The sequence below is a fragment of the Ostrinia nubilalis genome, chromosome 17, assembly GCF_963855985.1.
Source record: "Ostrinia nubilalis chromosome 17, ilOstNubi1.1, whole genome shotgun sequence".
NCBI lineage: Eukaryota > Metazoa > Arthropoda > Insecta > Lepidoptera > Crambidae > Ostrinia > Ostrinia nubilalis.
In genome coordinates this window covers 8,428,439-8,444,310 of record NC_087104.1, presented here as the reverse complement: position 1 = coordinate 8,444,310, position 15,872 = coordinate 8,428,439, and the positions used below count along the sequence as shown (strand labels likewise).

Genomic DNA, 15,872 nt, shown 5'->3' with positions numbered 1-15,872 from the left:
ACAGACAAAATTCCACGCGGGCGAAGCCGCGGGCGGAAAGCTAGTGTTTTTATATTTCCTTAAAATGTAAGATACCTACTTTAACAACAAAGTTTATAGCATACAAATTTTGGTACGAGAAAATAGAAACTAACTTAGTTTTATTTGAGCATAAACATAGTTCTACTGATATAATTAGTAGGAGTCATCAAATAATATTAATTAACTAAAAAAAATATATTAAGTGTACATAGTGAACAGCTGATTAAATAATTTGATTTCACCATTTATTTATTTTGAAGCTGTCAAATGGTAAGAGTGCCTGAACTCTGACTGAGTCAGTTTCACAACACAAGCACATTAATCTCACCGCACATATGCTCGTTAAAGACACAGCAAGGTACATAACACGTATAGGCAAAAAATATGATAATGACCATCACTCCCACGCGACAACTGCTGGTATAAATGCTAGTTTCTCTTTACATGCACGCTTTTTCATGAAATAAGAGGGTGATAACGTGTTAAATCCCCGAATACCTACTTACCATTCAGGAAGAACATCTTTTCCTGGATGTCAAAATTATTTCAATGCACCGAATGTAGAGCGGACAAAAATAGTACACCCAAATTACCAGTCGTTATGTTACGAAATGATTTATTAAATTTTAATTATAATTTACCTTGCCTGTTCATGTCCGGCAATCCCAATTGAAGAAAACTTTATCCTAAAGAAATAGTAATCACAAAAGAAAATAGTAAAACAAAATTTTAGAAATCTTGTTTTGACGTTTATCAATACAGAGACAAAAATATTTTGACTGACAGATCCATGAATGAATGACATAAATATTTTTTGTCTATGATTTTTTTTCTTGCTGAAATGTACACCCAACTTTATACCGGTATTTTTACTCCGTACCTATACCGATTTTAAGTTAAATCGGTTGTATGTACGGTTGTATTGTATAGGTCGCACAAAGAAAGTTGAGGCGAACTCCCACTTATGTACACACGGCCACACTGTTAACTATCCATTTCCGTTTTTTCTCTCGCTCTCGTCAAATGGTGATTCTTTGCTATAGAACGAGACGACATGACAGGCAATGGATAGTAATATTGTTGCCGATGGTACTACTTGAAAGACATTTCAGATCGCAAAAATACATTACATATTATTTTCAAGTTGTACCTCAACTCACTCACGTAAAATATGCCTGTAAACGAAAGAGAAAGGACTTGTCAGTCCGATTGCATCCGGATAGAGGGAATAGAAAAATAATAAATTGTAATTATATTTTAAAAATACCCACCAGTGAAAACAAGCTTGGTGGGGACAGCGGGAGGCACAGACTCAAATATTTGCTCAAGTTTATGGCCTCAACTCTCGTTGAGCGACCTGTACCATTAATGATGTTGACGAGACTTTTTCTTAAATTAATTAACACGTTTGTTATTTTTTACGACATGACATAGAAAAAAAAATTGTCACAAGCTGTCATAGGTTTATTCATATTATTATAATAAATATTTCAAACTGAAACGCAAATAATATTATGTGATCATGGTTAAATTTATTTTGTTTGTAGATGTATTGAGGCAAGAAGAAATTGAAACATTTTATAAGGTGAGAAATTCTGAAACATGGCGAACGTTTGCGAGACATTCATCAAATTTCTTGTCAGCCAGTCTCTATCCAACCACTTAAAATTCAAATTCCCATCCAATACTAGGTACACCATCTTTATTAAAATCTTTGCAGGTTTGTCAAATGCATCGAGAATTTTACAGAGGTTATCCTAAATCATATCATCCTCTGACTTACTTCCGAGAACCATCGTATATGGGGCAGTGTCCTCAAGAGATGTCCGAGTATGTATCTTCCAGTCCAGCTGAATGATTTTTATTGTTAACGTTGATGAATTCATAAATCTTAATTATTAATTTATTTTACAGGGTCTATTTGAGCTTCCCTTCATTCCATGTAAAATACAAGGAGCCACCTATATTGCCACCATCTATAGGGCGTACAATACCTTTCCCACCATTGCCTGATCGTTCATTAGCACCAAGATACAATAAACCTGCATGTAAAGCGTTTATAAGATAATTTATTTGTTTTACAACAAAATTTTATTTGCTTTGTTTATAAAGATGTTCAAATTATATTTCTGCTTTTACCAGTAAATGCTCTCTTTGATTTTATCTGTCCATTTAACTTTAACTAAACTCGAGACTGCAAAATAGGTAAAATGTACATTAAGGGCTGTTCGCCACATGTATACGTTAGAGATACTGAGTCAACGAATATTAATATTTACTTGAAAGTTATTTAATAACTTGAAAAAATAAAACTGCCTAAAGCGGGAATTAAACCCACGACCTTCCGCTTGCCGGGCGAATTCTCTTCCAACTGAGCTACTTTAAGGGTAGGCATACCCAACATTGATGAAACAAACGCTGGCCGTAACAGCGTACACTTGAAAATTTTTCGATGGGTTCATCCAGTGTCTAGTAGCTCAGTAGGAAGAGCAGACGAGCATTCGCCCGGCAAGCGGAAGGTCGTGGGTTCGATTTTTTCAAGTTATTTATAATTTTCAAATTAGTTTGAGATGCGACTCTTAACGCTAAAAATTAAATAACTATATCAATAATTGACTATTTATTTATTATATGACTATTTTGAACATAGTGAAATATGCCCTGCGCTGCTACCGTGCCATAAGGATCTGAGCCGTCTCCTTTGGCAATAATGTTATAGCCTGACCAGGAACATAAAAACCCTGGCATAGAGGCGCGTCAATTGCATTTGATAGTGCAACACTGAGTACAATCGTACCTGTGTTAAATTAATAGGCTAACTTTATGTAACAGGATTCAGGATTACGGGCTAATTTGATATTTTCATAAATTAACGAAAAAATATTATTATAGGTAACCTGATTTAAATAAATGAAATGAAACCATCAATCGAGCTAGTAGAATTTATTTTATTATTCATCAATAATCAAATTCAGAACTTGAATATTCAACTGCAATGTCTGCTCATGAACGCTTCAAAGTCGGTACTTCTTTCCCAATCCCATAAAATTCAACACTTAGAAAGTGACAAAAAACTTTAAAATAGGTAGTTGAAACAAACCACAGCTAATTTTCATAGTGGACTGTACTATACGATAAACATGTCAGTCAATTTGACAACCTTTGTTGGAAACATTATTCAATGAAAATATTGTCCGAACCCTTGGTATTTCCCTTCGACAAATACTTTAACACATTGTGAACCACTTTTCTTTCACGACTATAAAAAGATTTTAGCAATTTCATTCACAAATACAATGAGGATCATTTCGATTTTTAGCTGTGAATGCAGATTTATAGGTCTAAGAAATCCTTAATATACAGTCCAAAAATTTTTGTTCTACGACAAAAATTGACGAAGTTATGGCCAAATTACTAAAAAAGTTCACTGACCGCCCGGCGCGGGACCGATGACGTCACTATATCCGATCCGAACGCTGCCGGCGTACTGCGTGGATAGAAAATATTTTTTTCTAGCCAAACTATCAGTTTTAGAGAAAAACTTGTTATGACATTTATTCATCAGAATAAAGTAAGCTATCGATAGGTAATTTTTTAAAATAGAAATTGTAAAAATATCGCAAAAAATCCATACGCTCATAGGATTCAACGGAATGCGGAGACGCGATTAGGGTCTCCGCGGTGGTATATTTGGCGATTTATTCAAATAAAGTGTTCATAAGTGTTGTTAGAGTCATATCTTCGTCCAAGTAAAATATAAAAATGTATAAATATTAATTTATTTACTTTTAACAATAAGTATAGCTGAGGCAGATACACTCGGCCTAGGCTACAAGACATTGCTATGAAGATCATTTCGATGTACACGCAATACCTACCTGTTATTTAGTTTTTCTGAGTTAAACCTACGTACCTACCTATCTATTCGCCGTTCCCATGGGCGGGCCAGCTGCTGCCTCCTGGAAATCTATTTAATCTTAGCCTAGAAGCTGAACATGACTTCCCCCTCGGCCAGAAGTCGGGTATGATTTACCCCCCCTCCCCCAGGCCAGAAGCTGGGTAAGGCTAGCCCCTCCCCCCAGTCCATAAGCATAAGCTAGGTATGACTCCCCCTCTGCCAGAAGCTGGGTATGACTAACCCCCCCCCCCCCCACCCTAGGCCAGAAACTGGGTATGACTTGCCTCTCCCCCCCTCTTACCAAGGTCAGAAGCTGGCTAAGGCTTGCCCCTCCCCCCAGGCTATGACTTATCCCCTCCCCCCCCCCAGGCCAGAAACTGGGTATTAGCACTCATATTATGTATTATTATGTTCAATACAAACAATCATAAAGTTACACTCACCCCGACCGCGTCTCCGCATTCCATCGAATCCTATAAAAATGTGGTTTTTGGACATAGCGATACTTATTTTTCACAATTTTTATTTTTAAAAATTACTGGTCGATAGGTTACTTTATTTTGATGAATAAATGTTATTAAAAGTTTTTTTCTAAAACTGATAGTTTAGCTGGAAAAAAATATTTTCCATTCCAATAGTACGCCGGCTGCGCTCGATTCGGATATAATGACGTCACGCGGCCCTGCGTACGTTGTCTTTTAGCGGCAAAAACGGCCTATGTTTATTACTTAATATCTTCGTAAGTAATGGTCCGATTTGGATAATTCAAAAAGATATATCTTTCTTATGTCTTAAAGATTAACGTAGATACTAGTTTTATTGAATTTTCTACAACAGTACTGATCCTCATTGCGCACATTTAAAATAAAGTTTGTTTACACTTTGACAGCAATAGACTGACATGCAAGGTGACATGTCAATGAAGTTTTCAGTTACTGTTGCCATTAAAAGAAATTAGTACCATTAGTTTTCCGCAACATGGCGAGGGTTTTTATGTTCCTGGTCAGGCTATAAATGAGCTCTAATCTTTAGTGTATCCTAAGCTTTACGTCATAGACAATAAGAAATTGACAGATGGATAATTTTCCGTTGCAGCGCCAAATTTAAAAGACATTACATTATTTTGGTAAATGGTTGAAATTTTAAGTTTATTTTATTAAAATCAAGAGTAATGGATATTTTGTTCGTAGACAATGGCAGACAGGATGAGATCGAGACATTTTATGAAGTGAGTAAACTTGCGAATTGTAAAACGTAAGTTTAATTTAACAAACTGTAAGATGGATATTGATGCCACCTTCTCCAAATTTTAGGCAAGTCAACGCCACAGAGATTACTACAGGGGCTATCCCAAGGCCTACCATCCTTTGCTCTACTTTAGGGAGCCCGTTATTATTGGACAGTGCCCTCCAGACATGACACCGTAAGTAAATTAATCGAACCCTATATTTTTTAGAGATCTACCGCTGCAACTACTTGTTTGTAGCAGATTTAAGTAATTGCTACTATTTATTTCCATTAGTTGAGCTGAATTATGTATTTTAACAGAGTGTACCTTGACTTCCCTGCGTACAATGTGAAGTACAAGCAGCCGTTGGTGCTTCCGAGCTCCACTGGCCGTACAAGCGGCTTGCCTGCTCTCCCTGACCGCACACTTGCGGGCCGCTTTAACAAGGCTGCGTGCAAACTCTTTGTAAGGTAATGGACCTTATTAATTGGATAAAGAACTCATATTATGTACCTGCAGGGCTAAGATGCGCGCCGTGATAAACTGCTATCGCGGCGTTATATCGATTTTGACGTCACTATATCGTTTTATCTACCGGCGCTAACATGGCACCCCGAAAATTATCATGTCATCTGTCAAAATGTGATAGTGATAGATTTGTTTTTTTTTTTTGTGATAAACCAGGCAAGCCCTAACATGAAGCGCTAACTATATCATATTTTGACATCACGATAGGATAGGATATGGTGTTTTTATCGTCCTCGATCCTTGCCCACGATAGCAAGACGATAGGAGATTAACTTTTTTGCAAGCTACTTTAACTCTATTTATTTATCATTTATAATGGTAAATGACATTTTACGACTAATTTGAGGCTAGTAAAATTCAAAGAAAGGAATCTAGCACCTTTGTGATACTTTTACTTCTAGGTGGAGATTGAGTTCTAGTTTAAGAGTTTATCAGTGTGAGGCGAATCTTGCGACAGTTTATAATCGCTAGCTGCAAAATCTTAGTGCTCCCACAGTCCCACCCACATATTAATTATTACATTACCTACCTTGTAAAATAACCATTACTTACCTACTTAGGTAGGTATTCAACAGTACATCAGACGATACATATTAAGTTGCAAATGTCGTGAGATACCCCACCGTGTTTAGCTTGATTTAAGTACCTACTGTCATCTGTACATAATCTTGTAAAATTATTGAAAATGGGGCGGAATGTGGTGACCGAGCTTCTTGTGTCTACATCAAACAGTGGCAAGGTCATTGTCAGAAATTAGCATTGGGTGGGATGTGTAATCAAACTTGCTATAATAACAATGAGAATAAATGAATTTTACTAATTTTATAACTTGATGGTGATACCATACATACATTCCACATTACTATCAATCTAATTCCTCCATGTGGTCTTTTTTAAGGGCTTTAATGTGACAGGATGATAATCTTGTACAATTTATTCCATTATAATAAATTCATGATCATCTCAGCCATAGGACGTACACTGCTGAACTTAGGCCTCCCCCAATGCTTTCCATGTTGTCCGATGGGGCAGCAAGGTTCTGGGGTGGAGGCCGGGTACCGGAATACGCAGCGTGGGACGTCCACCCACAAGGTGGACCGACGACATCATAATGGTAGCAGAAAGGCGCTGGACGCAGGCAATAAATTCATTATTGCAGTGTAATTTCAAAATAATTCAACCATTATTTACAAAATCTTTATTTGGAAAACTTTTGTTTTACAATAGCTATTTATAATTTCAAATACAAACAGAATTCCATGAATTGGTTAGCCTAGCCAGTACCCTTGAAGTTTTTCTTGCTGATTGTTATTGTAAATTTTCATGATAGTGAGCAAGACTTGATTATGTCTGCTTTAGAATGAAATAATCACTCATAATCCCACACTTCTTCATCCACTGTCTGAAAAAAGAAAGAATATTATTTAAACACAATTATAAATATTACAATTACATAAACAGTTCATAAATAGAAACATTTACTTAATCCTATTTGTATTTTAAGTTTACATACAAAATATTGATCACAGTATTATTACACGGTGAAAGAACTATGTGAAATAAATATAGGAAAGAAGGTGAAAGCTTATTTGTAGGAATAAAGATATTTTTCCTTTTCTCCGGTGCTGTTACTTATGAAAATCAAGATCTGCGGAGTATAGCTAATATTTTAGACTTTAGGTACCTACTTACTTTGCTACTTATGAGTGTAATTTTATTTCTCAAATCTCAATAAACTTTCTGACTGCTTCATGTAAGTTGAATAATTACTGTAAACCTCGCATTATGGGGTAGGTAGTGGAGTTCGGTTATTCTGTTAATTTTGAAGACTTCATTCTTTAATACTATCGGTATGATTAGGAATTCTTCATTGTTTTTCTTTAACTTGGTTATCTCTTCGTTTGATATTTTCCGTACTTTAGAAATATTAAAAATAAGACTGGAAACATAAAAATACAATTTTAAAAACACAAACAAATACAATCAAGCAGTCATGTAATGTCAACAAAATTGACATAACTTTTTTTTAATGACGTTCTCACTGCTTTAAGATATGTGTTTTTAGCCGAATTAGTAGCAGAAATGAACGAGATTGAACGAATGAGCTAAAATATTTCAAGGTTGGCCAACATAATAACGCAATTTTTTCTTAATATGGCAACAATTCGGTTATCACGCGATAGCGGTCGATAGACTTTTCTATCGATGGTCCCATGTTAGGGAAAATGATAAAATTATCTACGTGATCGAAAATTGTCTTATCATATCATGTCATTGTCGATGCGCGCATCTTAGGCCTACTGGTAACGTTTCTAGACTACCTACTTGTTTAATGAATCCATCAGTTTAATCAAATAAAATAAATGGCATTGTAACAATACACCTTTTATTTACAACCGAAAATAAAATGATGTTTCAAATTCAGATAATCTTGAGATCATGTACTTGAATTCAGCAGCAGCTATTCCTCCATTTTTGTCTAAACTTATTTCTTCTAGAATCTGAAAGATTATATTAATTAAATGATTTAGATTACGCTATTATGAAAGTGCCTAGTACATTAAATCAGCGCTAGGTTTAGTAATGATCATGAGTCAATGTAAAATGTGTTTTCTAAACCACACTTGAGTAAGCGGTAGCAGGAGCGTTTTGGCAGCGGATTTATGTGCTACTTAGTCTTTTGCGCACTACCGCTCATTTCCGCTGACTTGGAAAAGCGTACAGACAAAACCGTTTCTTCGGATCATCGCCTTTAGACAAGGCGGGTAGTAAAACAATGACGTAGCGAAATTGAATGTTACGAACTGTATGGCGAAATCTGGAACTTATAATAATAACATAAGGAAAGGCAAAACCAACTTACAATTTTAGCAATCTTTTCTTTAGAGCACTCGTCGAGATATCTTTCTCCAGTGGTCGGTTCGGGTGCTGTGAGGCGATTTATAATTTCGCAAATGTCACTTTCGGTGATCTGGTTATCTTCATCTATATCTGAAGAACAAAATTTTATTTTAAAGGGTTTAAGTATATGAACGCTTTTGCAAGGTGGATAAATTGGATAGAAGATATAACACACAATTCACGAGAGACGGCACAATTTAGGCGGTCTTATCGCTATAAAGCGATCTATCTATCTATCATTTATATCCTACATACTTATAGGTACTTATTACTCTTACCAAAAATCCTAAAAGCCCACGCCGCCTTTACTTCGGGCGGACAATCTGAGCTCATGACGGAGCATAGGTCCAGCATGTCTTCAAAGGAAAAGCAGTCGTCCTGCTTCGATGAAAACACCCGGAAAATACGGTCGCTGAACGGGTTATTCTGAAATACAATTCGGGCAACAGTACTTCTTAGATATGGGACTAACAAACGAAGTTACAAAACTCTGAAACTGAACAGTCACGTAACGAAATGTTTTGGTTTACAGAAATAAATCATTTAGGTAGGCTTACATCAAGTTATTGAACGCAAGTAAACAAACTCAATTTGGAAAATTATTAATCCAGTTTTTGGATACTCAGTTTATAATCGAAGTTTCAATCATTGGTGTTATTTATATGTGACTCACCCTCAAAGCACCGAACTTTTTCATTATGTCCTCCTTGGGAAACCTATGATGGTAATCAGCCTCGAGTTTTTCGGGATCAATCGAATTGAACTTTTTCATCAAACTGAAATAAAACCCTAGTTACTTAAAAATAAGACATAGGCCGCCCATAAACTAGTCTTAAAAGATTTCAAAAGTAACAACAGTTCAGTAACAAGTATGAGCAACTTTACTAATGGTCGAACTAATAGGTGCATACCTTGAAAAGGTGCATTAGAAGAAAAATTGAGTTTGCTAATCTCACTTATATCCAGTCAACCTGGTACTTATCAGACTTGTTATTAATTAACATAGTTTAATTATAATGTACGTAGTCAACGTAGTGAGTACTGCCTAAGTGCCATTGTAAACAATGAAGCTATTTCACTAAAGTACTGTAATTATTGCGAAGTTGTGTGATGAAACGATTAATAGGTACTCACTACTTTAAAAAAATAGTTTAGATTATTTTACTCACTGTAATATTTCACCTTTTTTTAAATATGTCAAATTGGTGTAATCATCTAAGAGATCTTCGGTCAGACCTGGGTAACTTTGGGAGCTACCCATTTTGTAAGTCACAGTAAACACTATTTATCACCTGGATTACTATGGAACAATGAATACAAACCAATCCATTATCTTATCTAATTATTCACAATAAATTAGTTTGATAAGGGCTGATCGGAATCGAGTTTACCATAGAGAAATCACGGATTATTGGGTTTGGGTATAAAGCAAAACAAAAGTTATTGAGAAAAAAATAATTTATTTTCTTACAACACCTGAGATCAAGCTCAGCAATAGTAACGCATTTACTCAGTACAATAAGTAGACACACACTCACTTAAATTATATGTATTGGGCATGTCGATCAAGCCAAAAGCGAAATGTACTTGGCATCTAATGTTCTAACAACGTGTTATTAGTTGCATTATAACAAATTGTTTACATTATGAGCTACTATTTGCTAAGTAAGTCATGCACAACAAAATAAAACTATAAGACAAAACAATGTAGGAAGATCCTTTGACCCTCGTCAGTTGACTGTAATAACATTCCCAGGGTATCATAAGAAGTTATTGGCTATAATAATATACTAATAGTCAGTGCAAATAAAAAAAGTATTTAAAGGAATAACCTCTACGTAAATCAATTCAATGTAAACATTTTCGCTTAGATTAATATTATAAATTATTGCATTTACACAGAGCTTTTTGTAATTAAACTACTAATGTTAAATCTTAACTAGCTTAAATTAGAAGTACTGTCACCTTAATGAAGACAAAAAACTTACAAATTGAGTGAGATTAAACCACAAGCACATCACCTTTTAGGGAAGTCAACATTGTCAAAGCTTATTTGTCTCCGAGCTCTCATTTTAGCTGCTTCTTCGAACGAAGGCATGGAGTTGGACTTGAACATTCCTAGACTGCCTTTGTCGAGCATGCTGAGACCGCTGCTGCTACTGGAGCTGGTGTCGATATTCACTAACTTATCTTGTAGGATATTTTTCGAGCCACTTCTAGAAAGTTCCTGTTTCACTGAACCGTTACTGTACGTGTTTTCTTTAATCTTGGACGTGAAAGTGCTCGAGGTGGCGGCTTGTCTCGCCTTCATTTGCTGATAGGCGCTGGCCGATATGTAACCAGTCACTTTGTTGTTCGTTTCGTTAGCTAATTTCGTTTGCTCCTCTTCGAAGCAATCCTCGACGGTGCGACCTTGGATGATCGGGTATACGTATAGGCGGGCCAATCTATGGAACAAAAAAATCACCGTAAATTATTATGTTAACAAGATCCACGCTATGTTTAAATATTACTTATTTAATAAATATTAAATTGAATCAAAGTTCAACACAATACAGGCAGGCACTTTAAAACTGGTATAAAAACGAATCAATGTTTTCCCCTGGGTCTCAACTATAACTTATCCATCTATCTATCCATTCTCACAAATTCACAAATCATTATTGGGATTGTCAAAAACTCGCTATTCTGCCATCCTTAACCTCCCTTTCCGCCTGGGGTATCGTAAGCCAAACCCGACATTTGCCTCTGATAATTAGAGGGTCTGCAGTGAAGCCGAAATGACCTGATGTTGATTACTATATGAACAAAGGAACACTCACTTGAGCAAGGTGTCCGAGGTGGACAGGTTAGGAGTGTTGTAGCGTGCCGCATGCGGCGGCAGCGTGAGCAGCTTGCGTGTAAGTCGCGCTAATGCAGACGCCTTCTCACGGAAGCCCGGCGACGACATCGCCCAGCCGTGCACGCGGAGCGCCTGAGACACCGCCCACAGGAGTTTCTGGAAAAATTAAGGCAGTTTATTTAGCTAAATTTACTAATGAACACATATAAAAAACGCGTCAAGAGATGGCACATCCTCGAGCTCAGCGAGAGAAAGTAGAGCTTTTACCAGTGATGGACTTTGCTATTCTATGGAATACTAGTCAAATAAATAATCCGCTCCCAGAAAGTCGGTGGTCTGCGCGTAGGCTTAAACATACAACTTTCAGGTCAGAAGGATTCATACTGCACATATAAATAATAGTAGACAGTAGTAGTCATAGTAAGTCATATTGGAAAAGAAGGATCACAAATGAAAAATCCCTAAACATATGATAATTCCTAAAAATGTATAGTTAATTAATTTATAGTTACGGCAGAGCATTGAAGTCAAAATATAGAGCTTACAAAACAAAATTTTCATCAAATCAATCTTTGTGAAGAATGTTATAAAAATGTTAATGTTAAAAGATTACGCTAACATGGCATTTTTAGAGATTGCGCGTATTTATTTTTATTAGCTAACGTCTTATCTTTAGCTTACATTGGCAAACCTACATTAAATAAAAATGTAGGTCAGATAAATACCTACTCATAGAATTTTTATTACTTTTGTAATTATTGAGGTCAAATAGTGGGCAAATGTGTAAGTTAAACTTGTAAACGAACTCACCTGTTTGTGACAGTCATTCAATTCTGCCATATTTTTTCTGTTAACAAAACTTTCCGATGCTCGCCGGTTGAAGGACTGGGATTGTGAATTTCCCATGGAATCTCCACCAAAAGACAAACTTTTAGCTATCTTACTACGGCTGGTATCTGGCACATCTTCTAATGCGTCGCGCTTTCTTTTTAGGAACTGGTCGCTTTGAGATCCATCTGCGCTCTTAGTTTCAGCCATTACCGGAGACCCAAATAAAGCTCTTTTCGATTTCATCGCTTGTGCGGGCACGGAGGAACATGAAACTTGGGGTACACCTCTCTTATTCTCAGGACTGACAAACAGTGCCCTTTTCAAGGTTTCCCGGGTTGGTTGTGACCTTGTCATGGTGTCTGTATCCATGAGAAGTCTCCTTATTGATTTCTTGCGGCTGGAGCTCCCGCTGTGTGTTTTGGGAGTTTTAGCCGGAGTCTTCTTGCCTGGTGTCTTGCGAACGGGGGTCTTTTTGCCTGGCGTGCGCCTCTTTCTTGGACTCCACCTCTCAGCTGAATTAACCAGCTTTCTGTGCGGGAAGAAACTGAAAACAATGTTTTGTCAGATTAGGTGTGAAATAAAATCAAAATTTTCAAATGTACTAGCTGAATATGCATAATAATATCAAACTAAGTATGCTTCAGCATTTACAATCTTTGATACTTACTTTTTATCAATGAGCACCATTTTTGAGGCTGAAGCCTGCGCCTTTTCGTTGATAGTGGCGGCGCTGCAAAACATCTGCCGCCGGCGCGCCAAGTGGGACAGCCGCCGACCTGGAGACTTGGCCTGAGCGAGCCTGAAATTGTTAAAAATATTAAAACTATATTCAACGTACATGTTCAAAAATTCAAAATTTAAAAATAAACAAGACTTGTTTGTCACAACTTGTAAAGAAGTTTTCTGACAATATGCTAAGGCAATTGAACTATATTTACCTTAAAGCTTTTCGTTTACTAGCACTGCTGGGTGACTGCATTCCTCCAGAGTGTACGCTAACACTTGTGTCTGTCTCTGCACCAACGAATCTCTCACCGTACCGCAGAGCCAGAGCTTCAAACTTCTCAGAATATTTGGTTAGATTGTAGCTGAAAATTGAAATTAATTGGTTAAATAAATGAGTGTTTCACAATATTATAAAAATATTAATTATATTATGTAGAAAACCCATTGCAAAAGCTACTCACTTAGTTAATTACCAGACAAATATAATGCTTACACTAATCACTAGAAAATGTGTAATAATGATGTTTTAAAACAACAATACTAATTAGTAAAGTAGGCAATTAGTGAATCATTTGCAAATTATGTTATTTAATGTTTTTAAGATTGAGTTAACACAGTTTAATTTTAAAAATATATCATTAGTGATTCATGAAGTTACTATTAGACCTAATTTAGTGATTCATATACTTACTATACATCGTAATGCCTGCACTTTAAGACCTCAGGCCAGGGAGTCTCTTTAGCCTCAATCTCAGTGCTCATCTTTAGATCTATTGTCTTATCACTGACACTTGTGTCTAATTCTGGCTCTGACTTTGAACATTCTTTGGCTGGTAAGCTTTGAGACTTTCCAGGTTGAGTTGTAAGCCTCATGGTATCTTGTGTTGTTTCTTGGACAGGTTCATTGACCCCATGTTCAGTAGGGATATGAACAAATGAAACTCTTTTGGTAGGGGTTGAGTTGGCCTCAGAAGTGTTGAGCTTATCTTCTCCAGTGAATGCAGGCAGGAAACAGTAGTATTTTTTGAGCATTGTAGCGACATCTGTCTTTAGAACTGTTACTGATGGTGGTGGCAATACTCCTTGTAGAATGCGCTAAAACACATGTTCATTTACATTAATTAACCTATACATAATTGGTATATATTCCATCCTATCCAATACAGACATTTTAAGATTTCAAAAATAATACTAATTTAAAGGATATACAGAAAACAGTATGAGTATTAGTAAAATAAAAACTTGTTAAAGTACATAAAGCATTAATAAAAATGAATAAAATGCAAATAGAAAAAGGGTCATGCTACTAACCTCACATTTCCTGACCCTCTTTTTATCATAAGCTTCGCAGTCACTGAGAAAACCCCAAAATGGTTCAGGAGCAGGAGCTGGGATGTCTTCCTCTTCTTCAGAGAACATGTCTGGAGACCTCACCCCACTGTCGAAGGATGCCTCGAGGGAGGAGTAACTTTGTTCCGAATTCCATTTGCTGCTCCCATCATCATTTTGGACTGCACACATCTTCTTAGCATTAAACTCTTCATACTGGGAGTCCCCTGTACTCTCAGTGACTCTGTCTGCACAATTCTTCTCACAAGAACTTTGATCATCAGATACACTACTCAGTCTATAGGATATAGAGGCCACATCATCGGTTCTACTCGAAACACTTTCTGAATTATGGTCTTCAGACCTTTCATCTAAGTTAACCAATGCACTATTACAGCTTAAGGCTGTGAGAGGGTCCACTATGGGCTTAAGTTTCTGAACGTGTTTTAATGTACCATTAAAAGAAAGTTCACTGATGGGCAACTTAAATACGCTCTCGGAATGTCTCACGTCACGAAACATAGGCACACTGTCGACAGCATTGTTACTGTTCTCCATTGTTGAGGTTATGAAAATTGGTTGCTTGGAAAGCTCAGACTTGGAGTCTTCTGACAGAACTGGCGCGTCAATAGCCTCAAATTTGTCGTTAAGGGTACAATGATCAGCTGTGGTGGACGAATTATCCAGCAACGACGGTCCCTGAGAAGTACACGATGAGCCGAGTTTGGTGCAGTTGTCCACGTCCAAGTATAGGTCCTTGTCTATGTTGTCACTTGGAGCTGAATTCAGCAAGTTATACTCGAGTTCGGCGGACTCGGACCGCTTATCTAATATGTTTGTTTGGCCAACAGCTGACAAATCAATGTTACCTCTACTATTTGAACTCTCGTAATCACCGTTCATGGATGACGGGCGATTCGTCTGCTCTAGTACGTTGTTTTCTTCAACGAAATTATCCACAACATTAAAACTTCTCAAATACCGCTCATACAAAGAAAAACTATCGCTCAGTGAGTGACAATTTGATTCTTCAAGGGATTCCATTACCGATTCATTTTTCCATCGGTTCAATGCGAAAAACAATCCAATTGTTTAAAAAACACAACAAGCACTACAACATAGTTCTAATTGATTAAGACAAGTCACTGTTTATTACTACAAAATAAATTAATCTAAGGCTAAACGCGCCACTAACGTCACGCCATTGTGAAACATTTGCAAAATCTACCACAGATGAGAGAGTAATACCACTATCCATAAACTAAAGAGGTAAATCTACCACGATACCAAAGACAATTTTTTTTTTACTTTCCATAGAGAAATAAATTCTTTAATTAGGGATGTCAGTACCGGTTTTGCAATAGGGTAAATCCGCGAAACAGTAAAAAACTTATGTTCCGATCGATAAAAAAAAAACTGTTGTAGTTCTGGTAAATTAAACTTCTGAATAACGATTCATACAAGTTTCCACATAAGGCGCCATGATCCATATTGATTAAATACTTCAAGTTATTTCGATAATCAAGAAAACACGCACTAAACGTCATTACCATCACAGTAAAAATACT

General features: G+C 36.6%; 2 protein-coding genes and 3 long non-coding RNA genes across 5 annotated transcripts; 2 read left to right on the top strand and 3 right to left on the bottom strand.

Moving 5' to 3' along the window:
* Positions 1-1,477: 1,477 nt before the first annotated feature.
* Positions 1,478-2,159, top strand: LOC135079706 (uncharacterized). Its single transcript, XR_010258873.1, has 3 exons — positions 1,478-1,606; positions 1,742-1,851; positions 1,936-2,159. It is a non-coding gene; the product is annotated as an uncharacterized LOC135079706 (long non-coding RNA).
* Positions 2,160-4,936: 2,777 nt separating this feature from the next.
* LOC135080008 (uncharacterized) lies at positions 4,937-5,660 on the top strand. Its single transcript, XR_010258929.1, has 3 exons — positions 4,937-5,147; positions 5,233-5,342; positions 5,468-5,660. It is a non-coding gene; the product is annotated as an uncharacterized LOC135080008 (long non-coding RNA).
* A 1,198-nt stretch (positions 5,661-6,858) lies between these two features.
* On the bottom strand, positions 6,859-7,979 carry LOC135080009 (uncharacterized). The gene is made up of 2 exons (XR_010258930.1): positions 7,368-7,979; positions 6,859-7,077 (listed from the first exon to the last, which is right to left on the bottom strand). It is a non-coding gene; the product is annotated as an uncharacterized LOC135080009 (long non-coding RNA).
* Positions 7,980-8,044: 65 nt separating this feature from the next.
* On the bottom strand, positions 8,045-9,886 carry LOC135080007 (calcium and integrin-binding protein 1-like). The gene is made up of 5 exons (XM_063974677.1): positions 9,746-9,886; positions 9,250-9,352; positions 8,855-9,002; positions 8,539-8,666; positions 8,045-8,176 (listed from the first exon to the last, which is right to left on the bottom strand). Exons 1-5 carry the CDS (start codon positions 9,835-9,837, stop codon positions 8,066-8,068), a joined length of 582 nt encoding a protein of 193 aa, XP_063830747.1. The 5' UTR covers positions 9,838-9,886; the 3' UTR covers positions 8,045-8,065.
* Positions 9,887-10,016: 130 nt separating this feature from the next.
* LOC135080006 (uncharacterized) lies at positions 10,017-15,544 on the bottom strand. Its single transcript, XM_063974676.1, has 7 exons — positions 14,287-15,544; positions 13,667-14,070; positions 13,188-13,337; positions 12,917-13,048; positions 12,229-12,793; positions 11,399-11,574; positions 10,017-11,023 (listed from the first exon to the last, which is right to left on the bottom strand). Exons 1-7 carry the CDS (start codon positions 15,346-15,348, stop codon positions 10,594-10,596), a joined length of 2,919 nt encoding a protein of 972 aa, XP_063830746.1. The 5' UTR covers positions 15,349-15,544; the 3' UTR covers positions 10,017-10,593.
* Between the last annotated feature and the right edge of the window lie 328 nt (positions 15,545-15,872).

Bases quoted from the DNA above. Each gene is read 5' to 3' on its own strand.
- LOC135080007 (XM_063974677.1), bottom strand. From the start codon at position 9,837: ATGGGTAGCTCCCAAAGTTACCCAGGTCTGACCGAAGATCTCTTAGAT. The intron at 9,003-9,249 runs GTGAGTCACATA...ATTGTATTTCAG, and splicing joins AAAAGTTCGGTGCTTTGAGG to AATAACCCGTTCAGCGACCG. The intron at 8,667-8,854 runs GTAAGAGTAATA...TTTGTTCTTCAG, and splicing joins GTGGGCTTTTAGGATTTTTG to ATATAGATGAAGATAACCAG.
- LOC135080006 (XM_063974676.1), bottom strand. From the start codon at position 15,348: ATGGAATCCCTTGAAGAATCAAATTGTCACTCACTGAGCGATAGTTTT. The intron at 12,794-12,916 runs GTAAGTATCAAA...CATTGTTTTCAG, and splicing joins ATGGTGCTCATTGATAAAAA to TTTCTTCCCGCACAGAAAGC. The intron at 11,024-11,398 runs GTGAGTGTTCCT...TTTGTTCCATAG, and splicing joins ACCTCGGACACCTTGCTCAA to ATTGGCCCGCCTATACGTAT.